The 27,500-nt window shown below is 39.2% G+C and overlaps 1 protein-coding gene and 1 long non-coding RNA gene across 4 annotated transcripts in view; one reads left to right on the top strand and one right to left on the bottom strand.

Moving 5' to 3' along the window:
- Nucleotides 1–22,407, top strand: part of LOC129407432 (uncharacterized) — a 60,947-nt gene extending 38,540 nt beyond the window's left edge. The window contains exon 2 of the long non-coding RNA XR_008631534.1: nucleotides 21,765–22,407. This is a non-coding gene — a long non-coding RNA (uncharacterized LOC129407432). The remainder of the gene's footprint in view (nucleotides 1–21,764) is intronic.
- LOC110160290 (interferon regulatory factor 2-like) overlaps nucleotides 18,564–27,500 on the bottom strand; it is a 19,977-nt gene continuing 11,040 nt past the window's right edge. For all 3 annotated transcript variants that reach the window (XM_055148428.1, XM_055148431.1, XM_055148429.1), the window contains exons 6-10: nucleotides 26,986–27,100; nucleotides 24,387–24,482; nucleotides 23,901–23,938; nucleotides 21,772–21,874; nucleotides 18,564–19,462 (exon numbers count right to left, since the gene is read on the bottom strand). In XM_055148428.1, the coding sequence (XP_055004403.1) occupies nucleotides 19,362–19,462; nucleotides 21,772–21,874; nucleotides 23,901–23,938; nucleotides 24,387–24,482; nucleotides 26,986–27,100 (453 nt within the window). In that variant the 3' untranslated portion in view covers nucleotides 18,564–19,361. The remainder of the gene's footprint in view (nucleotides 19,463–21,771; nucleotides 21,875–23,900; nucleotides 23,939–24,386; nucleotides 24,483–26,985; nucleotides 27,101–27,500) is intronic.

Raw genomic sequence — 27,500 nt, 5'->3', positions numbered from 1 at the left:
AAATATTATAATATTATGAACAACCTGAAACTTTAAGAAAAATACAATTTCAACACAATGTTTTAACATTAAATTGTATGCAAATAGGAATAAGTCCATTTTTCATGGAAAATCCTGCACTCGGCTCCACTTTTCTCATGTTGGACATTTTTCTGATGAGGGTGTCACGGTCAACAGTCAAAACGATCGTCCTTTAAGAGCGTTTGGAAAGAGACAAGTCTTCATTTGTGCTGCTCTGGTGGGAGGGGCCACGTACAGAGACGCTGGAGACGCTGCTGTGATAAACACCACAGAAAATTAACAACGATTTTAATAGAAAATATTATTAAAATATTTTAGTAGAAAATCAGCCGAGGGCCAGATTAAAGATCTGGGAGGGCCGGATCTGGCCCCCGGGCCGGATGTTTGACACCTGTGGGTTAGAGGCTTAAGAGCGCGCCCTATAGCCCAGAAAATACGATAAGTTGTTCATGTTCTGGCTCCGGTACAACAGCAGCTTTAAAATCTCCAGGTGCTCGATGCTGCGTCCATGTTTCGGCGACACACACGCTCGCTGTGTGTGCCGTCGTCGTGTCTCCAGTGCACATGCGGGACACTTTTGGGGCATTTAAAATTCACACTGGAGATCACATACAAGTCACATTTAATTAGAAACATGAACGGCCTCGCGAACAAATCGGATTTCACAAAAAAATTCAAATTGAGCATTGAGCCCTGCAGTCTGAACGTAGCCTTAGTTTGGCAAAAATTGACTTTGCAGCTAAACGGTCGTGGATTCTTTCTCTGCCATTTCCACAAACTTGCTACGATGAAGCTACAGTTCAAAAAAGCACCACTGCGTTGGTCGAGTAAACCTCTTCTGTATGTGGAATGGTTGAGAGCCGAACATAAATTACGTAATCCCAGCGCACCAGCGAGTCAGTTATGATAGAAATGTAGGGAGTTTGATTGACAACCTAACAGCCACTAAATAATGAGATAGCCTCTTTATCTATTGGCTCTTGTTTATCTGGCTCCAACACATCCACAGTTGATGGATTTTCTTTTTCTTTTTTTTTTTAATAATCACAAGGCTGCTGCATCTCTATAATGCTCTTTTGAACTTTCATTGACAATTTGAAACTTTAAAAAAAAGTATGTTATAATGTTGTAACATCCTCAAAAACAGAGCTGGAGTTGTGTTTTGTTTCATTCACACATGTTTGAGTAACTCTTTATTATTAGTCTTTCTACATCTCCACAGCTCCAAATTCTCTGTTCAACCTTGTGATGTCATGTTATTGTTTATATTGTATTCCTTGAGAACTGGCAGAGCCGCATTCATTGTCATTAAGTCTTTGTGTGTTATATAAATACAGGAAGTGGAGCCCTAACTCTGCCCTGATGGCTCTGATATGATACAGTCTGTGGTTTTTACTGTGCCATGTCAGCACCATGTCATTATTTAAGCCTACACAGCCAAAACTAGACGGTTAAAATTTCAGGGTAAAATATTTCAGAGTTGTTTACAACACAAAAAGTGTTATTGTAACTATTTGAAAGTTAAATTGTGGTTCAAGCTGCGGTTAATTGCCCCAGTTATTATTATTTGGGGTTATTTGAGTTGATACGGTTGAAATTAATTCAACTTTCGTTAGTTTACGTCCACACAACAACACTCCTGAATTTTAAAAAAAATAATTTTTTACAGGCTGAAAAAAAATGTGTGCGTCCATACGTGTCGGATCAATAAATATTTACATCCACACGACAACAGAGCACTGAGTGAAAACGGTGTCATACATCTGCCACACCTGTGTGTGGCGCTGTTAAGAATTATAATAATATTTAATAATGCAAATCTCATCACCACTTTTTAAACTTTAAGGTAATTTAGCCAATTTTAAATGTAGCCCAAAAATATTGCTGTTTTTTTGCAAAAGTTAAATGTAAGTTTTCGTTTTTAGCCATAAAATTTAGATTAGAATTATTAGAATAACTTGGTCTCAAAATCCAACAGTTGAATTCCTCATGTGTAATCTTTGTTATTGATCCGTGTGCATGTTGTTAGCATTAGCATTAGCAGCGTGTCTCGGTTGCTGGGCGACGGGAGGCTACACCTGTCACATTTGGGCAACGCTTTTGAGGTCCGCGGAGGCCAGTTCGAGGGCTGCGGTATTCGCTGCGTCGGAGAACCCTGGCGATGACGGGGTCGCGACGTCATTGTTTTCCAGAAGCTGCGGTTTGCTCGTCCACACGACAACACGACGCCACGACGTTCTCAAAAAACACCGTTTTCGTCCACCCAAAACGCCGGCTCCGTGTGGATGAAAGACCAAAACTGATAAAAACTTCACCTTTCCACCAAAAAACGTTGTCGTGTGAACAGGCCCTTAGTGTTAATTTGGCTCCTCCCACCACCACTTCAACCTCCCGTGAGTGAAGACCAGTTTGAACCAGTTTTGTTCATAATTTCATCTTAAATTAACTAAAATAAAGTGTAAAAATAAAACACCTTTGTGAGTTGTTTAGCTAAATCAAATAACCCTACAAAGTGTTATCCCTTTACTCTCAAAATGTTCATGTTACTCTTGATTTCAGGGTTGAACAGGAACTTTGGTCCAGTGTTACTTAATTAACATTTCCAAAAATGTTAAATTAACTCTAGAACAGACTGGACTCATATAAACCCTGAGAAAATGTTCAAATTGATTCTGTGAGAGTCAATTTTAACGCTCCACTTTCTGCTGTGTTCTTGTATTCTTTTGTTTACGTTTTATCTTTCCTTTTATTGTTCAGTTCACTGGCCGTTGGAGGTTAAATCCAGTATTTATTTGAGATCAGATAAATCTGTTGAAGCTGAAATGCTCTGTGATAGTCTGTCTATATGCCGGGTTCAGTTCTGCAGAGTTTGCATGTTCTGTCTGTGTCTGGGTCCCCTCGCCGTCCTTCAAACTGGAGAGGTTCAAATACATTGAGGTTATAAACAAGGCTCACTGGTATCGGCAGGCACTAAACCAGGACTAAACCAGGACTAAACCAGGACTAAACCAGGACTAAACCAGGACTAAAACCAGGACTAAAACCAGGACTAAACCAGGACTAAACCAGGAAAACCAGGACTAAACCAGGACTAAAACCAGGACTAAACCAGGCCAGGATTAAACTAGGACTAAAACCAGGGACTAAACCAGGACTAAAACCAGGACTAAACCAGGACTAAACCAGGACTAAAACCAGGACTAAAACCAGGACTAAACCTGGATTAAACTAGGATAAAACCAGGACTAAACCAGGACTAAAACCAGGACTAAACCAGGGACTAAACCAGGACTAAAACCAGGATTAAACAGGACTAAAACCAGGAAAACCAGGACTAAACCAGGACTAAAAACCAGGACTAAAACCAGGACTAAACCAGGACTAAAACCAGGACTAGGACTAAACAACTAAACCAGGACTAAACTAGGATAAAACCAGGACTAAACCAGGACTAAAACCAGGACTAAACCAGGGCTAAAACCAGGATTAAACAAGGACTAAACCAGGACTAAAACCAGGATTAAACCAGGATTAAACTAGGACTAAAACCAGGACTAAACCAGGACTAAAACCAGGATTAAACCAGGACTAAACCAGGACTAAAACCAGGATTAAACCAGGATTAAACCAGGACTGAAACCAGGACTAAACCAGGACTAAAACCAGGATTAAACTAGGACTAAACCAGGACTAAACCAGGACTGAAACCAGGACTAAACCAGAACTAAAGAAGGACTAAACCAGGACTAAACCAGGACTGAAACCAGGACTAAACCAGGACTAAAACCAGGATTAAACCAGGACTAAAACCAGGATTAAACCAGGACTAAACCAGGACTGAAACCAGAACTAAACCAGGACTAAACCAGAACTAAAACCAGGTCTAAACCAGGTCTAAACTAGGTCTAAAACAGGATTTAACAGGACTAAACCATGCTGCGTGGACCTTGTCTCCTCTTCTTCTGTCAATAATATTTTTTATCATTTTAGCAAACAAAACCTCTTATGTGAAGATTTCCTCGTCTTTGCTTCTCTACAACAAATCAAGTAATCCAAAGTATTCAGATTACATTACTCACGTTAAGTAATTTAATGGATTACGTTACAAACTACATTTTGGGGTGTGTAATCTGTAATCTGTAGGGGATTACATTTTAAAAGTAAACTTCACAACACTGGTATCGGTGAGATTCCAAAAGGCTGTGCTGAAAATGAATGGGGAATGTGTTTGTTGGAGCTGTTGATTTCCAGAGGCCCTTGGGCTCTACAGTCGGGTCATGTGACGTCAGGGGTTATGTGAGGACAACCTGCTGCTTCTGGCTCTACTCTGCCCTGCTGAAGAAGATACAGAGTGAACTTTGAAGTGCAATTAAGAGGAAGTTACGGGATGATTTTCTGTGAGAGTGGATGGGACACGCCTTTATTACAGCTCATGAATCATACACTCACAGTGTGTTTTTGGTAGCACTTCAAAGAGGCAGAGAAATCACAGTATTCCTATTTTAGAGCTTTGACCTTGTTGTACTTGTTTCCTCTCACCGTGCATTCACCCACACTTCTTAGGCTGCGTTCAGACTGCAGCCTGAAGTGACCCAAATCCGATTTTTTGGCTTCTATGTTCCTGTATCTGATCTTTTAATGACAGTCTGAACGGCACAGATCCGATTTTTTCAAATGTGACCCAGGACACTTGGATATGTGCTCCTGAAACCGATACATATCTGATCTTTTGACATGCGACTTCAGTCTGAACGGCCAAAGTGCATTCATCCACCAACACGTTATCAACAAGACACAAACGTCGCTATTCTGCACTGAAGTAGGCGAAATTGTTAACGAACTCCGTGTCACTGAAGTGAAGCACATCTCCACTCACCACTCTTGGCTCCGTCTCCACATCCACACGTTCCTTTCAACGGACGTCACTGCCGCTGTCCCACAAAACACCACAGCCAAAAACCTCATCCTTCTCCTTCTCAATCTCCTCCTTAAAACGAGTAAGTTGTTCATGTTCTGGCTCCGGTACGAGAGGAACTGTATGAGAGAATGAGAGCCTCGCACATCAACTACTAGAGACGGGTGCGTTGGAGGAGAGGGAGCAGCCCCAGAATATACAGAAAAATCCCGCACACCGTCTTACTTGCAAACTGTGAAATTTATTAGGACAAACCGTGCAACGTTTCGGCACTAGGCCTTCGTCAGGCAAACAGAATGAGAGCTCAGGTGGCCATCTTAAATAGGGTGTGGCAAGCACCCAAGGGTGACAGGTCATAAAGAAACAGTGCACACAAAACCCCATCATTCAAAAAACAAAGACAGTCAACATATAGTGTAATAATAATACAAATAATAATAATGAAATCATCATATAACGATCATAGAATAATATTAGAAAAGTAAGAAGAATATATGGATACATATAGACATAGTAAACATTCACCCAACTATAAAATAATGTTGTCGTGCCATATACACGTCTATATATATACACAATGAATCTTAAGCTGTAGCCCATGTACAGCCCACCCAAAACAAGAGTCCTAATGATGTAAACTAATGTTTACAAAAAGATGCTAAGATTAAAATCATCATTGATCCTTTAGGAGCTAAAGTTTGGAGGGTGTGAATCCAAAATGCTTCCCTTTGTTTAAGTATGAGGTCATGGTCCCCTCCTCTGGGTGGAGGGGGACATGCTCAATGCCACAGAAATGTAGAGAGCAAATATCATGTCTCTGATCATTAAAATGTACTGCTACAGGGTCGTCCCGGTCGTTTCTTCTGATGGAGCTCTTGTGTTCACTTATTCTTTGTTTAAGTTTTCTTGTGGTCTTTCCAATGTCCACTAGGCCACATGGACATTTCAACATGTAGACTACATGTGTACATGCACATGTGATAACACTTTTTATGGGATATTTTTTACCAGTGTGAGGATTTTAATCTTAGCATCTTTTTGTAAACATTAGTTTACATCATTAGGACTCTTGTTTTGGGTGGGCTGTACATGGGCTACAGCTTAAGATTCATTGTGTATATATATAGACGTGTATATGGCACGACAACATTATTTTATAGTTGGGTGAATGTTTACTATGTCTATATGTATCCATATATTCTTCTTATTATTCTATGATCGTTATATGATGATTTCATTATTATTATTTGTATTATTATGACACTATATGTTGACTGTCTTTGTTTTTTGAATGATGGGGTTTTGTGTGCACTGTTTCTTTATGACCTGTCACCCTTGGGTGCTTGCTACACCCTATTTAAGATGGCCACCTGAGCTCTCATTCTGTTTGCCTGACGAAGGCCTAGTGCCGAAACGTTGCACGGTTTGTCCTAATAAATTTCACAGTTTGCAAGTAAGATGGTGTGCGGGATTTTTCTGTACGAGAGGAACTTTAAAATCTCCAGGTGCTCAATGCTTTGGACAACTTCTGTAAACACAGAGACGCTCGCTGCGGTTGACGTCGTCGTGTCTCCAGTGTCACATGTGGGACACTTTCGGGCCGTTTAATGTTCACACTGGAGTCACATACAAGTCACATTTAACTGGAAATGTGAACGACCTCGAAAAAACATCGGATTTCACAAAAAATCGGAATTGAGCGTTAAGCCCTGCAGTCTGAACGTAGCCTTAATCACTTCTTTTTAAGACGACATTTTGCTGACCAGATGAATTATTTAGGACTGTTGCCATAGTGATTAACTTCAAACAGAATGTATAAAATCTTAAAGTGTTGAATAATAAGATGAAATCCATGAATAAATTTGGTTTTCAGAATGATGAAAATGGTTGAATGATGTTTGGAATTCGGCTCTACAAAAGCAGAACGCCGTAACATCATGTTTGGTCAAAAATGAGTTCATGTCATTTTGTTTGTATTTCCTTTATCCAATATCATGAAAAATGCTCAGCTCAAATTGACCTTTGACCCTTCTTTGTCAGTTCCTGTAGTCTGCCTTTGTATCATGAGCCAAAAATAAGTTTTCGTGCAAAAGCAAAGGGCAGTAACAGTGTATGTTTTGTTTGTGATTTAGTTCATAAATGTATTTTATTTTAAAATCCAAACTCTCACCTCCTTCTTTTTGGTTTGGCTTTGGCACAGGGTCTTAACACATTCAATAAATATACTTCAAAGATCTTTAATGTGAAAGTATTTAGTGTATTTATTCATACTGTACATTAGGCTGCATCATTTGCCCCAATATCAGAAATTCAACTTGTACCCAAATTTAAAATGTGACAAAACCAAATAAAATAAACTCTGTGGAATATTTACTCAATTGAATAATATCTACTGGGAACTTAAGCTCCAAACTAACGGTGCCCATAAGGCTCAGATAACTTTAAAAATAATCCATTTAGGTCTATGGTGTCAATGAAAGTTGAATATCAATGTTGCTGTTGTGCATTTTTTGGTATCAATTTCATATCTTTATCTTCACACCTTTTTAAGATATGACAGTTTTTTCAAGATTTTGACTGTTTTTTCATAATTATCCCATATCCACAAAGGCCAAAGATGAAATGAGAGACATAAAGTTTGTTCTTTCTGTAGTGATCATAGACTGTATATAAAAGTGGAGTAAGTGAGTGTGATGTCACCAGAGCGTCTCAATGACAGGTACGACTCAGGGTTTAGTAAATCAAGGTTTACAGAAAAGATAAAGATGTTATTAAAGAAAAACAGATTTTTCAGCTCAGATTTAAGGTCACAGGTACTAAACTTCAGAGGCATCACTAGAATTTCATGAAATTTCTCAGGGAAGTTTACTTTGGCAAATAATAACAAAAAAAACAAAAAAAAGGTACTAGGTACAGATTGATTTTCAAAAAATGTTCAAAAAGTTGGGCAAATGATGCTCCCTACTGTACACACTCTACTGCAAAGTCACTTGTGTGTCAAACTGTTTCACTGCGTAAGTGTCACCGCACGATCCTGATCAGGACTAAACAGGAAATCCAAAGCTCTTTTACCATAGCTTCTTAGGTTCTTTTTAAAGACAATGCAGTAAAGTGTATTTACCTTGTTGACATGTTTCGGCTGCTGCATCTTCAGAACTGTCACCGGTGTTGGTGGTGACGTGTCGTATATCAGCTGTTGTTACTTCCTGTAGTCGTGGTCAGACCTGATGGACCTGCAGGTGGCTCAGACTGACCACGCCTCCCGTCGCCCGGTGTCTCTGGAGGAGGGTGTCCCAGGTGTGTGAAAGGAGGAACGCGCCGTCATCACGGTTAATGGTGTCCGTGCCTCGTTTCCTGATTTCACCGTCCTCCTTGATCCAGCGTTTGAACTTGTTGTTTTCCGATCCGATGACCCGAGCCCCGTCCCAATCCAGAATGTGGTTGTTCCTTTTACGCTGGTCTGATATGGTGGATTTTAAGTTTTCCTCTTTTGCTTTATCTTTTTGTGTTCTGGTGAGTCTCCCTGACGTTTCCTTTTCGCATTCCTTTTGGTGTTCCTTTTTTCGAATGTGGAATGCCCGGCCTGTTTGAATTTCGTAGATGGCGTTGCATTTTTGTTCTTGTGGGATTTTATCTTTGGGGTGTACGAGCTGTTGGCGGAGTTTTGTGTCTGGTTATGGTTTATGTTATGGTTTAAAAAGAACCCAAGAAGTTTAAGTATATAAGAAGACAAAATGAACATCTTTGGCTCTTTTACCATATTTTTCAGAATATAAGGCAGATCATAAAGCACAATATCACTAATGTTGAATTCTCTCGTCTATTTTCATACATAAATCGCACTGGATTATAAGGCGCTTTAAGTGAAACAAACGAACAACAATTGAGACTCATCCTTAGCGCAGGCGTCCACGCTCCACTGGCAGTTCGTGGTGTAATTCGCCCGGCGTTGCCTCCCTGTCTTGGTGAATGTGGATTATGAATGTGAATGTGGGTGGATCGTTCATAATGCGCTGACAATCCATCAAGCGGCGCTTCGTAGTTTACCGAAGTCATACTAAACATTTTGACAGATTTTTGAGCGCCACGTACCACGTAAAATCAGTTCGAGGTCAGTAAACACGATCAGAATTATAACATAAGGCGCACTGTCGATTTTTGAGAAAACTGAAGGATTTTAAAGGTTGTTATGGAGGATTTTTTTTTAGTTTCAAACTGTCAGTGAAAGATTAAAATACCATTACAGAGACGCAGCAGCTTTGTAATTATGATGACCAAAAAAAAAAAAAGAACGAAAAGCTATCAACTGTGGACGTGTTGAGGCCAGATAAACATCAGCCAAAAGAAAACGAGGCTCCCTCATTTTCTATTGGCTGTTGGGTTGTCAATCAAACTCCCTAGTATAACTGACTCGTCGGAGCGCGGGGATTACGTGGTTTACGCAGCGGTTCTTAGAGGCATTTTCGAACTGTCGCTTCCTCGCATTTCGCACAAAGTTTGTCGCGACGGCGGACGAGAATCCACGACCGGTTCGCCGCAAAAGAAAGTCTGTTTTTGAGGTCGCTGAAAGAAGAAGAGAAGTGGAAAAGGAGCAAAGCCAAACTGAGGTGATTCTTGGAGATCTCGTCCAGCGATGGCGCGACCGAAGCAGACGAAGGGTCTAAAAACTGACGCGTCGGTCGCTGAATTACTTCTAGACAGGAAACTTCAACAGTAATTCTGAATGCGCACAAGGACTGTCGCTGTATTTCTCTTCCCTTAAAAAAATCCTCTATACAACCTTTAAGTGCGCCTTGTCGTCCAAAAAATACGGTATATTATTTTTAAACAAACACCGTGATGACTCGAGCTTGGTGAGGTGTTCTTAGAATCGAGTCTGAGCAAAATCAAGAAAATGATGTCAGTTTCCGCCTTTTGTCTTTGCACGGTTCCTTATTTTTGGCACATGATACAAAGACAGAACAGGAACTGACAAATAAGGGTCAAAGGTTCATTTTTCTCATGCTCAATATTTTTCACATACAAATATTTCTTCATTATAGCAACAAGCTGTCAAATTTCGGGAGCCCTGCCTATTATACTTTTGTCTGGACAAAACAGAAACTTTGAAGTCATTTTTCTCAGTTTCACACTCTGGAGAGTTAAGCTCTTTTGCTTTTGTAAGGCAGTATTATTGCTGGTGATTGACAATTTGAACATTCTGAACAAAGTTGTGAGTTTCAGTCTATGTCGTAGCAGTGGAAGAGCAGGACGGGTGGGCTGGGTGCGGTGGGGGGGGTGGACTGGGTGGTTTGGCCGTATGGGTGGGGCGGGGAGGTTGTTGGATGATTAGCAGCTTCGAGTGATAAAAATGACTTTTTTTTACACATAGATAAAATATTTAGAATACATACTTTACACTTGAACTAAATTTGTCAGGATTAAACAACAGATGGTGAGAAAAGGTCCCCAGAATGTACCCATAAAATGTAGAATGTTTGAAAACTTAAAGATTCCATACTCAAGAATGATGTTTCATTTTCATCCTGTCAGCATAATTTGTACCAAATTCCTTAATCCTGGCAGGAGGTAAGTGTGTGCATGGAGTCACCATCTGAACTCAGGCTGAGCAGGTCCCATAATACTGACTGGCCAGCCTGTTTTTGTCAGTACAAAACATTATAGGCCCAAACCTTTTACGTGTGGTCAAACAGATCAGCTCACAGTGTGTTTGAACATAATAAAGATGCCAGCTGCTAACCTCTTCCTATTCAGAGTTTTATGTCTGTATAACACAAAGAGTCGCACACAACATGATTACCCACTGTACTTCACACAGCAGAGTTACACCTGAGACAGTAAAATACACATAAATGAGTGCACATTTCACAAGATTATGTAACTGTTATTTACAACAATAACGAGCACTTGAATTGTAATAGAATGATGTCACTGATCATGTCTCACATTTACACTGATGTTGCTTTAAACCAGGGGTGTCAAACTCATTTTGGTCCTATTTGATCCCAAAGTGTCCAGATCAGAAAACTCATGTCATATAAACCCCAAAAATAACAAGAAGTTCAAATATTGGTGCAGAGAAACACAAATCTATTACAGAAATCTTTTTTAATTGATGAACTCTTTCTTTTAAAAAATATTATAATATTATGAACAACCTGAAACTTTAAGAAAAATGCAATTTCAACACAATGTTTAACATTAACTTGGATGCGAATAGGAATAAGTAAATTTTTTCTTGGAAAATTCTGCACTCGGCTCCACTTTTCTCATTTTTGACATTTTGCTGAAAAAGGGTGTCACAGTCAACAGTCGTCCTTTAAGAGTCGATCGTCCTTTAAGAGTCGATCGTCCTTTAAGAGCGTTTGGAAAGAGACAAGTCTTCATCTGTGCTGCTCTGGAGGGAGGGGCCACGTACAGAGACACTGGAGACGCTGCTCTGTTAAGCGGCGCAGAAATTTACCAGTATTTTAATAGAAAATATAATAAAAATATTTTAGTAGAAAATCAGCCGAGGGCCACATTAAAGGTCCCCGTGCCTTATGTTTGACACCCCTGCTTTAAACTCATGGTATAGTAATGTGCCACAAACAGTTCAAAGTCTATGGTTAAGGGAAATTTCCTGATAGGTCTGATTTTGACCACGCTCCCTTTTAAACCCCTCAAAACTCAAACATTTTAAACGATACAAGACTCAAATTTCACTGAGATAATATTTCATGTACTGTATAAACAACGTCTGAATCAAATCCATGAACGTGAAGTTGTATTTTTACCCTGAAATTTGCCAGTTTCTCATGGAATGGCCACATATCCAGTCTATGGCCAAATGACGGCGCGTTCTATTTGTGGGTTTGAGGGTGTGGGACATTATTTCTGTTACAGCAGGTGATCCGCTGCAGACACACAGCTCAACTTGGGCTTAAACTGAAGCTGATCATTTGGGGGAGCTGTCTGTTTACATGTGAAGTTGTAAATCCACACTCAGTGTCACAGTCAGTTCGGTCTGTGGAGAGGATTTGATCTCGAGAATGCCATTTTTTGATATTTATTTCTATAAACGGTCTAATAACTGTAAACGGAAACGTATAAACGCATGTAAGGTTATATCGTTGTATTCCTCATCATGTCAGGATTCTTTGTTCCAAATTTTACGACTATGTAACACTCTATGTGACTATAGCAGCACTTTAAACACACAAGGAGGGTCCCACAAAAGGAGTTTTGGGTCCTGACACCGAACGGGGCTGAAACAAGAGACCCTGAACTCATAATGTCCCGAGGATGTCAAAGTCTATATTTACTATACTTTTTTATAATATATTTATAAAAACAGTGTGAGGAAATGTTTGATATTTCATGATAATGTTTGATAATCATTCAGTTGTGGATGTTTCATTGTGTTTTAATCCATGTCAGAGTCAAATGATTTTTTATGCACAGTGATAATGTTAAATTTTTTATGTATTCATAAGGTGGAGGATTTAATTTTACGCTCTTTTGGGTTTTTTGCTTCTTCCGGCACACGCTTTTTAATCTAGTGTGTTTTTTTTATTGTTATGTTACATCATAGTGAGAAAAAGGAGCAGAATAAGGAGGGGTTTGACTCCTGGACCACAGAAATTATCTCCAGAAGTCCGTAGCTTTAATCGCCATATTACCTGGAGTCTATAAACTTGCATAATATTCAAACATGTCCAGCATTTTCTTTCAAAGATTTATTTTCACATTCTGTTTTGACAACAGGAACAGTGCAGCTTCAACAGAGCAAGGCTTTCTTTGGACAAGTTATTATTGAAGATTGTGGTATATGAGCAGCGCGAAGCAAGAAACATGATTCAACAAAAGTTTCGGGCTGTGAGGCGTCACTTTCGGGTCAAAGGTTCATTATCTGCAGGCTGTAATCCACTGTAAGACTCCTGTGTAAATACAAGTCATTCACAGATCTGATACAGCTTGTGCTTAAAGAAAGTTAACTTTCTTTTGTTTTGTAAAAAAAAAAAAAAAAGGAGTACATTTCTTTGGCATAGGATAAAAAAACAAAGGTGGAAATCAGCGGTGAAGTTGACAGTTTGACCCGAAAGTGACATCAGTAGTCAAAGGTCCCACACACTCTTATGAGCTTTAAGACATGTTATAACATTGTAATCTCACCAAAACAGACCTGGAGTTGTGTTTTTTTTTTTCCATTCACACGTCTGAGTTACGCTTGATTATTATTAGTGTGTGCTCTGTTCCACCTCGTGATGTCATGCAGTGATAGTGTTCGTGTTAAGTGGAGATTGGCAATTCCGGGGATGAAATGATCATCGAAATGATACTTGTGAACGTGCATGGAGTTTAAAAATATAACCAGTGTTGGGGAGTAACATTATTACATGAGTTACGTAATCAGAGTAGAAATGATGAGTAACTGTATTCAGTTACAGTTACTGTTTCAGTGAGTGGTAATTGGATTACAGTTACTTTGTTGAAATAAATGGATTACACAGAGGGATTTTCCTGTTTTCACATTTTGGGCTACATCCTTTCTTTTTTTTTTTCTTCAGTAATTCCACTCATGGCCAGAAACTAAACCAGATCTAAACCAGGACTAAAACCAGGTCTAAACTAGATCTAATCCAGGTCTAAAACAGGTTTAAAACAGGTCTAAAACCAGGCCTAAACCAGGACTAAACCAGGACTAAACCAGGATTAAACCAGGACTAAAACCAGGTCTAAACCAGGACTAAAACAGGACTACAACAGGTCTAAATTAGGTCTAAACCAGGTCTAAACCAGGTCTAAAACAGGTCTAAACCAGGTCTAAAACAGGTCTAAAACAGGTCTAAAACAGGTCTAAAACAGGACTAAAACAGGACTAAATCCTGCTGTGTGGACGTATCTCCTCGTCTTCTATCAATAATATTTTTAATTTGGTTCAGTAAATTCTGGGCTTTTTATTTTCTTTTATCAGACAAAACATCTTATGTGAAGATTTCCTCGTCTTTGTTTCTCTACACCAAATCAAGTAATCCAAAGTATTCAGATTACGTTACTCACTTTAAGTAATTCAATGGATTACGTTACAAACTACATTTTGGGGTGTGTAATCTGTAATCTGTAAGGGATTACATTTTAAAAGTCACCTTCCCAACACTGAATATAACTGAGCACTTCCTGTATGACCACACGACATCATCAGGTGGAGGGTTTTCGGATTGAGAGAAAATATGGAAGATAATTTGTTCCATCACATTTTGAATTTTAAATACAACTGAATTTCTCCCTTTGAATTTTTTAACTCTGAAAAAAAGATGTTTGAATTATTTTTATTCTGAATTTTAGTGGCTGAAATTTGAAGTTTACTTTCAATTCAAAATAAACAAAACAAAAAAAATCAGCAGAGATATTTTCAAGCCGTCCAATTCACCGGTCGAAATTCGGATCGTAAAATTCGCAGCGAAAAATTTCACAGCAAAAATCCAAGATGCCGAGGCAGAAGCAGTCGATCACGTGAGCGAGGAGGACAGAGGCTGTTTCCTATTGGCTGTTCTCGTCTGTGGGCGGGGTTTACACTTAAGAAATCAAAAAGATGAGGTTTCGATGAGGCAAATTTTGACCAATCAGATCGCGTCACCAACATCTCCTGTTTCTTACTAAGTTAGATCGGATCACTTTGGATCGATTGCTTCTGCCTTGGCATCTTCGGATCTTTACTGTAAATTTTCTTCACTTACACTCTGAATTTTGACTGTTGAATTTGTAGGCTTGAAAATATTTGTGCTGAATATTTAAAAGGTGATTTTTTTTTTTATATATTGAATTTTATACACTGAAAATGTACACTTAAATTTCAGCAAACAAAAATTCATAATAAAAATAATCCAAACATGTTTCTTCAGAGTAAAAAAAAAAATTCAAAGTGACAAATTCAACAGCATTTAAATTTCAAAATCTGATGGAACAAATTATTTTCCATAAGAAGAAATGAATGAAATTGTGTGAATGAAACAAAACACAACTCCAGGTTTGTGGTGAGGACATTCCAACACAGAAAACAGCATAACATGGGCTCTTCAACAACCCTGCAGTAAACAGTGAGAGATGATAATGATGTTAGGTCAGTACAGCCTCTTTCCTGAGTTTTTTTTTTTTTTTTTTTTTATAAATATAAACACCATGAAATAATAAAGCAATCTTAACAGACAATTTCAACAACACTGTAGCACCAAAAACTCTTTACAGCATTTGAACAGTACCAGGACGAAGGTGCAAAGCCTTCATAGTTTCACCACTCCTGTAACTCTGCATTACAAAGACAAACCGCGTGTTACCACTGCAAATAACAGGAAGCACATGATAATGGTTTTTGCATATGGAGCTTTCGTTATCAACTGTAAAAATGTCTTTTGATACTATCTGATGCGAAGAATAAGGGTTGACAACAGTCTGATAGCACAATGAGGGGAAAAAAAGAACACTTTATTTTAAAGTGCGAAGAATCCCTCAGTCATCCAGGTAGAATCCATGGCGAGGAGAAAAATCAGTTTGTTGACTGGACAATAGTTAGAATAGTTTGGCTCATCCAAGTTGCTTCTTCAGTTCATAACAGAGCAGAACTGAAGAAGCAGCTTGGATGAGCCAAACTATTCAATCAAACTAACTTTTGTCCAGTCGACAAACGGATTTTTTTTCTCCTTGCCACTTTATTTTAGACATCAGACTACAAGTGTAACTTTTAACACCAAATAACAGTACTTAGTCTATTATTATGGTGCAGTTTTTGGTCTATGTTGTGGATTCAGATGCAAAATTTTTACGTCTATTTTTTATTTTTTTTTGGGTAACACTTTATAATAACTACACCTTATTTAGACTCAATAAAGCATGAACAAAGACTTAATTAATAATGATTCACGCTTAGTAACTACTTAATTACTACCTGAATTAGCACTTAACTTGCACTTAATTCGCCTGTGCTGTAAATAGTTACTCGTAAGTATTTCTTACTTAATTACTCATGAACTAACCATTAGCGTGTGCATTTGTAAATGTATATTTAAGTACAAATTTGAGCATTTATTAATGATTAATAAGCCATGAGAGAAGGATTTACTAGTAATGCATTATTGTTTCTCTGGTATTTGACCAAACCTTAACAAATGCTTAATAAAACATAATTAGTCACTTTAGAAAAACTCTCAGAAAGACTTAACTAACAGATAACAGCTGCCTGAATGATCATTGTATTGCATTATTAGTAAATCATTCTCTCATCACTTACTAATCATTAATAAATGCTCAAATTTGTACTTAAATATACATTTGTAAACATGCAAATGGTTCAGTTCATGAGTAATTAAGAAATATTGAGTAACTATTTACAGCACAGGCTAATTCAGGTAGTAATTAAGTAGTTACTAAGCATGAATCATTATTAATTAAGTCTTTGTTCATGCTTTATTAAGGTTAAATAAGGTGTAGTTATTATAAAGTGTTACTTTTTTTTTTCTAGAAATTAACCCACTAGCCATGTTCCAAATAGGAAGTGAGCACGGACGCTTTTCTGGCTTCATTGACTCCTCTTTCTGAATCGGCTCTTTGGTTGCTCTTTGGCTCCGAATTCGCATCTATAACTGCATGCCTCAATGAGCTTCATTTGACTAGAGCCGAACGACGTGGGTGATGACCCTTAACGCTCAATTCGGATTTTTTTTGTGAAATCAAATTTTTTTGCGAGGTCGTTCACATTTCCTATTAAATGCGACTTGCATGTGATCTCCAGTGTGAACTTTAAACGCCTCAGAAGTGTCCCGCATGAGCACTGGAGACACGAAGCTGCTGTCGTACCAGAGGAGGAACATGCACAGCTGCAGTCTGAACGTAGCTTTATTCAACTTTTTTATACATTCTGTGGTAACTAGCTAATAGTTTTAGTATTGATCATTTTCTGTTACTCATCCATTTAACAACCTTCATTGAGGGGCCTACTACACATAACGATTACACAAGTGTATTTAGTTATTTACAGCTACTCGGCCCATTCAAGTTGCCCAACATACATTAGTATAATTATATTTCTGTTTAGCCTCAATCTTGAATCTATAGTTGAGCTTTATTGGGCAAGTCACGGCTTTGTGTGGTCAGCTTATATCTGATGCTTAAAAGTGCACTGAACAACTTGGAATGGGGAATTTTAACTTAAAGCCCCACTGTGTAACATTCCTGGTAATGGGCACAGCTCGCAATACCACGTGCAACATCATAACCCACAGAGAGAGAAAGTAAAAGCCGTACGCAGTGTTGGGGAGTAACAGATTACATGTACCGGAGTTACGTAATCAGAGTACAAATGATGAGTAACTGTATTCAGTTACAGTTACTGTTTCAGTGAGTGGTAATTGGATTACAGTTACTTTGTTGAAATAAATGGATTACACAGCGGTATGTTCCTGTTTTGGACTATATCCCCCTTTTTTTCTTTTTTTTTTTCTTTTCGTAATTCCACTCATTTCCGGAAACTATACCAGGACTAAACCAGGTCTAAACCAGGTCTAAACCAGCACTAAACCAGGTCTAAACCAGGTCTAAACCAGCACTAAACCAGGTCTAAACCAGGACTAAACCAGGTCTAAACCAGGTCTAAACCAAAACCAGGTCTAAACCAGGTCTAAAACCAGGACTAAACCAGGACTAAACCAGGTCTAAACCAGTCTAAAAACAGGTCTAAACCAGGTCTAAAACCAGGTTTAAACCAGGACTAAACCAGGTCTAAACCAGGTCTAAACCAGGTCTAAAACCAGGTTTAAAACCAGGTCTAAAACCAGGTCTAAACCAGGTCTAAAACCAGGTCTAAACTAGGTCTAAAACCAGGTCTAAAACCAGGTCTAAACCAGGACTAAACCAGGTCTAAACCAGCACTAAACCAGGTCTAAACCAGGTCTAAACCAGCACTAAACCAGGTCTAAACCAGGACTAAACCAGGACTAAACCAGGTCTAAACCAGATCTAAAACCAGGTCTAAACCAGGTCTAAAACCAGGTTTAAACCAGGACTAAACCAGGTCTAAACCAGGTCTAAACCAGGTCTAAAACCAGGTTTAAACCAGGACTAAACCAGGTCTAAACCAGGTCTAAACCAGGTCTAAACCAGGACTAAACCAGGTCTAAACCAGGTCTAAACTAGGTCTAAATCAGGACTAATCCAGGACTAAACCAGGTCTAAAACCAGGTCTAAAACCAGGTTTAAACCAGGACTAAACCAGGTCTAAACCAGGTCTAAACTAGGTCTAAACTAGGTCTAAATCAGGACTAATCCAGGACTAATCCAGGACTAAACCAGGTCTAAAACCAGGTCTAAAACAGGACTAAACCAGGACTAAACCAGGTCTAAAACCAGGTCTAAACCAGGTCTAAAACCAGGTCTAAACCAGGTCTAAACCAGGTCTAAAACCAGGTCTAAACCAGGTCTAAAACCAGGTCTAAACTAGGTCTAAAACCAGGTCTAAAACCAGGTCTAAACCAGGACTAAACCAGGTCTAAAACCAGATCTAAACCAGAACTCAAACAGGATTTAACAGGACTAAATCCTGCTGTGTGGACATGTCTCCTCGTTTTCTATCAATAATATTTCTAATACGGTTCAGTAAAGACTCTGCTTTTTTATTTTCTTTTAGCAGATAAAACATCTTATGTGAAGATTTCCTCGTCTTTGCTTCTCTACAGCAAATCAAGTAATCCAAAGTATTCAGATTACATTACTCACTTTAAGTAATTTAATGGATTCCGTTACAAACTACATTTTGGTGTGTGTAATCTGTAATCTGTAGGGGATTACATTTTAAAAGTCACCTTCCCAACACTGGCCGTACGTCGGAACATTTTCCACTGAAGATGCAAAACGATAACATCTCCATGGAAACAAGCAGGAGATGTGCCAAAGTACGAGTCAGGTCCATGGAGACGTAAGCTCGCTCGCAGTAACAATACGAGGTCTTTTCGCAAACCCCTTAATAAAATACCTTGTGTTATAATGCTTTCTGGTTTTGACTGAAATGTTACACAGTGGGGCTTTAATGTACAGAGCCAATATTGTGCATGTCTAATGTTTTAGCCTTAATAGAGCCTAATTAAAATATGACAGGGAATATTGAACATAGTAGAAAATAATAGAAAAATAGAAAACTCAAAACATCCATTTCAGACGTGTCCTGCCGTCCTTTTCAAATATTTTCCAGTTTATAATGCAAACTACATTCAATCACCTTTCAAAACTACTTGGGTTAGTGTCTTGCTACGGACACAACAGCAGTAAGTGGAGCTAATGGCTTTTAGTTAGTGAGCGAAAGTCTCACTCCGCTCAGCGACTGCATCTCGTGTGCAGTCCATTAAAGAGTCTGTTGCGTTTGGAATGGCCTCCGCTCCGGTGGAGAGCTGCTCCCGTCCTACAGGGTGAACAGGGTCAGGGGGGGTGTAGTGCTCCACAGCTCTGCGGGGGGCGACAGTGAGGGCGTCAGGGAGGTGTACAGAGAATCGATGTCCCCTCCTGTAAAACAACACGCGTTAACGTTGAGCGGCGTTAAAGGTTGTATGGAGGATTTTTTTTTTGTTTCAAATTGTCAGTGATAGATTACAGATGCAGTCACCTTGTAATTATGATGACCAAAAAAAAGAGAATAAAAATTCATCAACTCTGGACGTGGTGGGGCTAAACATTTGCCAATAGATAACGACACTGCCTCGTTATCTGTGAGCTGACAGGCTGTCAATCAAACTCCCTACGTTTCTAGTGTAACTGACTTGCCTGCGCCTGCCGTTACGTGGTTTACGTACGACTGTCACACAGTCCACAGACGCAAGACGCACAGACGCTGTTTACTCCACCAACGCAACAGTTCTTAGCGGCTTTTTTTGACCTATATCTTCCTCGCAGTTCGCACAAAGTTTGTTGCGATGGCGACAAGAATCCAGGAGCAGTTCGCCGCAAAAGAAAGTCCGTTTTTGAGGTCGCTGAAAGAAGAAGACAAGGGGAAAAGCAGCGAAGCCAAACTAAGGTGATTCTTGGAGATTCATTCCAGCGATGGCGCGACTGAAGCAGACGAAGGGTCTAAAGACTGACGCACTGGTCCACAAATTACTCCTGGACAGGAAACTTCTGCTTATTATGAAAACGTACTTTATTTCCAAGAGCGAGACAAACGTTTTTCAGGACACGAAAGCGATATCCTATGTCTGAAAACGTAATTTTCAAGGCAAAGAAAGAGTCCACTTGCTGCTGCGTGTTGTAGCTAGTTCATTCGCACTGAATCTCCGCGCACTCTTCTCTGCTCCCCTTTCCTGCTGCTCCTGTCCCCGCTCCTCACTTCTCCGTCTTGTCTAACCAACACTGTAGTTAGTTGTTTACAAGTCATGTGCAGCGGCTGTAAACAAACCTGTTTCTGGCGTAAGGAGGAGGAGGGAGGAGGCGTTTCTACGTAGGAGCTGTAGGGGAGGGGGGGTGGTTTCACGCATCCACAACATTTGAAAAAGGACAAACAGTCGCTGGATTTCTCGTTCCTTGGAAAATCCTCTATACAACCTTTAAGTTTCGATACAGTAAATTCAGCTGGTGTCGCCTAAAACAGGTCACGACACAGGAGACAGATATTTTGTGTCCAATATAAACACTCACACACATTCATAAATAACGGTTAGGCATGGGAAGTGTCTAGCCTAAGGGTACAACAACGGTGCACTGGTCAGAGCTGGGACTGAAGACCCTACCATTCGCTTCTTTCCTTGTGAAATGAAAAAACGGATCACGATTTGGTTTGTTTGTTTGTTTTTTCAGTTTTTGATTTTGTGATTTCGTGAAATTAACAATGGAAGAAACAGATAGTTTCTGTGACTTAAACTGCGATGCCGGACTTTTGCGCCATATACGAACTGAACCAGGACTGAACCAGGACTGAACCAGGACTAAAACAGGACTAAACCAGGACTAAAACAGGACTAAAACCAGGACTAAAACCAGGACTAAACCAGGACTAAAACAGGACTAAACCAGGACTAAACCAGGACTCAGGACTAAACCAGGACTAAACCAGGACTAAACCAGGACTAAACCAGGACTAAACCAGGACTAAACCAGGACTAAACCAGGACTAAACCAGGACTAAACCAGGACTAAACCAGGACTAAACCAGGACTAAACCAGGACTAAATCAGGACTAAAACAGGACTAAATCAGGACTAAAACAGGACTAAATCAGGACTAAAACAGGACTAAAACAGGACTGAAATAGGACTAAAACCAGGACTAAATCAGGACTAAATCCGGACTAAACTAGGTCTACACCAGGTTTAAACCAGGACTGAACCAGAACTGAATGTTGGGACGGGTCTGGAGGTGCGCCTGCTTAGACTGTCGGCTGATCAAGACTGAGGCCAGAACCAGACTGGGACTGAGACCAGGACCAGACCAGGACCGAGACCGGGATGGACACCAGGACTGAGACCAGGACCAGACCGGGACTGAGACTGAGACTGTTTTAGTCCTGGTTCAGTCCGTATGCGGCACAAAAGTTCGGCATCACAGTTTAAGTCACCGAAACGGGAAACGGCTGTCATCTGTTTTTTTTCCATTATTCATTCAAAAATGTAAAAATGAAAAAACACATCATTAATTGTTTTTTTTTTTTTGGTTTTTTTAATTTTGGTTTTTGAGACAAATAATGAAGAAAATAGTTTTTTTTTTTCGTTTTCTTACTTTTGGTTTTATGAATGAACGGATGCTACACAGACCCAGTGTATCTGCAGTAGTTCTGGTGCAGTATGTTTGATTTGAGTTGATGCTTTTGTGTTTTCAGATGTTACCTGAGGACTCCTCGCTCCACTGGCTGCCTGGGCTGGTGCGCGGCTCATTCACACTGAAGCCCATCTTCAGAGGGTCTCTCTCCAGAGGCACAGGCTGACTGATCTGGAAAAACAGCACTGGCACATAAGTCCTGGTCTCAGGTCTCTGCTCTGGCTCCTGTGGCTCAGAGACTTTAAAGCGTCTCTGTTTGTACAAGTGTCTCCACATGTCCGAGCACCAAAGTCCATCTGTGACATGTTAGTGTCATATGAACATCTCACACTCTGAGGAGCTCAGGGACCGAACTCCTGCTGGTGCCCAGAGTCACGACTAAACAAGGGGAGTCAGAGTTTCAGGTTCATGCAGCTAAAACCTGGAACAGTCTGAACATGTGAGACAGACTCTTCTGTGACGCTGTTTAAATCCAGACTCAAAACATTTCTGTTTAACTGTGCAAATAACTGAAAGGTTTTCATTCCGCACTCTTCTCTCCAATTTATGTCTCTCTTTTTTAATTTTAATCTTCATGATTATTTATGTTTTGATTAGTTTTTATTATGATTTTAATGTATTTCTTATTCTGTAAAAGCACTTTGAATTACTTTGTGTACGAATTGTGCTGTACAAATAAACTTGCCTTGCCACTGCACTGAGAACGCTTCCATTTCACTGTCCCTTGACCACAGCACAACACACACCACACCACGTCTCCATGAAGCCGCCCCCATCAAACACACACCGCAAAAATAAAACATCAATCAAAAGCAAGTCACTAACACACTGATAAACACTTTTCCACAGCCTCAGGTCGTTTCTCTTCATTAGTTTTGCTATTTTACTGAGCGGAAATCACATCATATAATTGCTGGAAAAATAATAGATAATGAGGGCCTGTTTACATGAGAACGCTTCCGGGTAAAAACGACAAAATATTTAATAGGAAGTGCCTTTTGTTTAGACAAGGGGTGGGCAAACTTTTTGACTCGTGGGCCACAAAGGGTTCTAAAATTTGGACTGAAGGGCCGGACCAGGAGCAGATTAATGGAGTTTTTGGGTAATCCACCTCATAACATAAAAAATTACATGTTATAATATTACTGTACATTATTGAAATATCTCAGAATTGAAAATCATTACAAAGCATTACAACAAAATATCTGTCTTTCAAGTCCAACGGTATTTACTATTTATTGAAATGACTTAAAACACTGAAAATCATTATTATTATTATTCAAGTTCAGTGGGCCAGATTAAAAAGATTAAAGGGCCGCATATGGCCCCCGGGCCGTTGTTTGCCCACCCCTGGTTTAGACAGTGACGGTGTTTTTGGGGCTTCATTAAACGTAGCCTAATTTTAGAAATGTACTTGCACAAATGAAAATTGTCACGGCACAAAGCAGCACAAACCAAATACAGATGTTTCATATCATTTTCTGCCTGCTTTGAGGCTGTGTAATATTTTGAGGGGCTGGATGATGTCATTGGCCGATAATAAAACTGCTAATATCTTGAGAACTATAATCGAACAAAACAAAACTTTTTGGAGCAGAAGCGAAACACAAACGACTGATTCCATTTTGTGTCGTTTTAGAGCATTTTGAAGCTTCCTGGAGGCTGCTGACCCCAGTTTGACCTATAAAAGAATCATTATTATCTCCAAAACTAAAGCAGCACAAATGATAGAGACGGTTTTTGTGTTTTGTGTGTTTGATGGGGAGTCAACTTCATGCAGGTTCATCCCCACCACCTCCACGTCACCACCAAACCAACAAACTGTTCCTTCTGTTTTGCATCAGCAGTGAACATTTTAAAACGCTGAATTCTCAACTGATAAAACGAATCCAAGAATTTCATCCATTTCAGAACATGTCTGAAAGAAATCTAAACTCACAGGTGTGTAGTACTCAGTTACATTTATTCTGTTATATTTAACTTTTTTCAAGAAATTGTACTTTTCAGAGTGCAAATCAACATACTTTAGCTTACTTGAAGTCTACAACTGATAGTTACTCTTTAAGATACTCTTACTTGAACAGTAAATTACCAAATACTTAATCTTACTTGAGCAATTCATATTATTTTAAAGTAATGTTACTTGAGTAAATGTGTTCTCATATAAATGACAGTAGGACAGAGCTCTGGGACTTACCGTGACTATAATGTCGTTGAAGTCGTAGTACGAGGAGTCTGCAGAAAACATGTACACAGAGAACAGCATTAGTTTGGTCCAAAAATACTTTTAAACAACCGGACTGCAGTATTGATACAAGTAATTGTTTAACAAGAACTATACTGTACTATTACTTAAAAAAATATATATGATAACAATTAGGCCAAACACAGACAAACTAACTTTGGATTATGGATTAAAAATGCAGTTAACATGCACGTTCTCAAAAGAAAAGAAAAGCAACTGAATTCACTTGGCCAAGTTACAGTCCAGATCTGTGGAGAGGCAGCTCTGCTCACACTATGTTTTTAGGGTCGTTTTGGTTGAACTTCAGGGTCATATACAGTGAACATTTCAGACAAAGCAATAACATCTTCATGAAGTCAAGCAGGTGACAGACTCCCACTCAAAAAGTGACACACCTTTATATTAGTAGAAAAGCGTTTGACTGAAGTATTACTGTACCTGGGCTGTGTGCAGGAGACACCTCTAATTTATATGTCCCAACTTCAACCATGAAAGACACATCAGGGACCTCCGACTCGTCCATCATTTTCAAATCTGTTCAAACCACAACAGAAGTCAGTTAACACGGTCACGATTCAACATGGCAGAGACTCAGGCAGAGACTTCACACTGCAGCCTGAAGTGACCCGAATCTGATTTTATGGCCCCTATGTTCCTGTATCTGATCTTTTAATGAACGACACAGATCCGATTTTTTCAAATGTGACCCAGACCACTTGGATATGTGCTCCTAAAACTGATACATATCTGATCTTTTGACATGTGACTTCAGTCTGAACGGCCAAGGTGCATTGATCCACCTACACGTTATCACACAATGGACTTGGCTTTGCCAGAGAGGTCGGCTATTGTGCAGTAACAAGCACCTATTGCAAGCCAATACAGCCCAACGCCGACGCGGAAATAGACCATTTCCTCCCGCGAGAGTGGCACAAGTAGGCGCTCACAAATGTACACAAACGTTCTTCTCGTCATACGAAAATTGTTAATGAACTCCATGTCACTGAAGCGAAGAACATCACTATCCCACCACTCTTGGCTCCGTCTCCACATCCACACGTTCCTTTCAACAGACGTCACTGCCGCTGTCCCACAAAACACCACGACCAAAAAACCTCGTCCTTCTCCTTCTCAATCTCCTCCTTAAAACAAGTAAGTTGTTCATGTTCTGGCTCCGGTACGAGAGGAACTTTAAAATCTCCAGGTGCTCGATGCTGCGTCCATGTTTGGACAACTTCTGTAAACACAGAGACGCTCGCTGCGGTTGACGTCGTCGTGTCTCCAGTGTCACATGTGGGACACTTTTGGACCGTTTAATGTTCACACTGGAGTCACATACAAGTCGCATTTAATTGGAAATGTGAACGACCTCGCAAAAAGATCGGATTTCACCAAAAAAAATCTGAATTGAGTGTTAAGCCCTGCAGTCTGAACGTAGACTAAGTTCTTTAGGAGACAGACGACTTCTCCGTATGATGCTATTTTCTGATCCGTCCTAATGTAGTTTCCTCATCACCAACAGACATGGAGTTGTGTTTTGCAACTCCTTTGTTCGGGTAAAAATAGTCTAACGCGCTACTACTGAAAATTTGGTAATGAAGCGTAGTTCCTTTTTTAGTTTGGCACAACCTAACTTTTCTGTGTGTGGCGAGGTCCTGGTGGGAGGAGCTGTGAAGTGCGACTCGAGCCTTTCATGGCCGACGCAGACACGACGACGCACCACCTCAGAGGAAACAGAGGACCCCACCCATTAATGAGTAAAAACAAGTAACCTAAAAAAAAATTGTTTCCACAGAGGGTAACTCAGTAAACTAAGAGATTACTTTTTAAATAAGTAACAAGCAAACATTATTTTTTTTAAAGTAACTTTCCCAACATGGAACAGAGCGTTTTGAGTTTTGGAGTGTGAACATGTGAATGAAACAAAACACAAAACTCCGGGTACGTTTGTGGCGAGGTACCAGCATTATAACATGACTTAAAGCTACAAGAGTCAATTTTGCGTGACATGGGACTTGTACAATGTGTCTTGCCCCAGTGCAGAAATATTGAGTAAGAAGCTCTTGAGGTCAAAATAATCCCGCTGTGTACCATCTGCGTCTAATTATAAAGCAAATTATTTTCCAAAAAGCAGGATTTGTTGTTAGTTTTATTGTAAACACTCCGCTCTGGTCTCTGAAAGTTGTGAAACCCACTTATAAACTCATCACTTTGGACCAACTGCAAACTGTTTCAGATGAACGAGCTCTGTTTGTAAGACTGGAAAATGAACATGTAAAGTAAAGTAAAGTAGTAAAGTAAAGTAGTAGAGTAAAGTAAAGTAAAGTAAAGTAAAGTAAAGTAAAGTAAAGTAGTAAAGTAAAAGTAAAGTAAAGTAAAGTAAAAGTAAGTAGTAAAGTAGTAAAGTAAAGTAGTAAAGTAAAGTAGTAAGTCAAGTCAAGTAGTAAAGTAAAGTAAAGTAAAGTAGTAAAGTAAGTAGTAAAGTAAAGTAGTAAAGTAAAGTCAAGTCAAAAGTAGTAAAGTAAAGTAGTAAGTAGTAAAGTCAAGTCAAGTAGTAAAGTAGTAAAAGTCAAAGTCAAGTAGTAAAGTAAAGTAAAGTAGTAAAGTCAAGTAGTAAAGTCAAGTCAAGTAAAGTAAAGTAGTAAAGTAAAGTAAAGTAGTAAAGTAAAGTAAAGTAGTAAGTAAAGTCAAGTAAAGTAAAGTAAAGTAAAGTAAAGTAGTAAAGTCAAGTAAAGTAAAGTAAAGTAAAGTAAAGTAAAGTAAAGTAAAGTAAAGTAAAGTAAAGTAAAGTAAAGTAAAGTCAAAAGTAAAGTAAAGTAAAGTAAGTAAAGTAAAGTAAAGTAAAAAGTAAAGTAAAGTAAAGTAAAGTAAAGTAAAGTAAAGTAAAAGTAAAGTAAAGTAAAGTAAAGTAAAGTAAAGTAAAGTAAAGTAAAGTAAAGTAAAGTAAAGTAAAGTAAAGTAAAGTAAAGTAAAGTAAAGTAAGTAAAGTAAAGTAAAGTAAAGTAAAGTAAAGTAAAGTAAAGTGAAGTATCCTGACCGTGGTGCGGGTGGTGCACAGTGCTGTGCACTGTGCTGTGCACTGTGTTCTCCTGCGTGGGGGCACTGTCTCCATAACTGGGCTCATAGTCTGGGTCGGCTTCCTCCTTTTTGATCTGAATAAAAGAAAAGGAGAACAGGGTGAGAAAAGTCCAGTCCACAGTTAAAACTCTCGTCAAAAACTCAAAAATCACAATTTGAATGGACGCAGTTAGCGAATCACAAAGGCTCTTCAAAACTGTGAACCCTGTAGTTTAGATCTGTTCTGAAATGTGATTCTTGCGCACGTTTGTCTGTTCAGATTTCAGTCTCTTTGTCAAATCGTCTGGACGAGTTCATGATGTGAACTTTCATTTGATAAACATTTTCTTACAGACGATAATGAACATGTGTTGTGCCATAAATTAATAACATCTGCGTGATAGTTTAAACTGAATTATTTTGGCCATGTTTGTGTCCTGATTTATTCCTGGTTTAGACCTGGTTTAGACTTTGTTTAGACCTGGTTTAGTCTTG

This window comes from Boleophthalmus pectinirostris, unplaced genomic scaffold, assembly GCF_026225935.1.
Source record: "Boleophthalmus pectinirostris isolate CB_2022bp ecotype Guang Dong unplaced genomic scaffold, ASM2622593v1 HiC_scaffold_12, whole genome shotgun sequence".
Classification (NCBI taxonomy): domain Eukaryota; kingdom Metazoa; phylum Chordata; class Actinopteri; order Gobiiformes; family Gobiidae; genus Boleophthalmus; species Boleophthalmus pectinirostris.
This window is presented reverse-complemented; position numbering and strand designations above follow the sequence as displayed.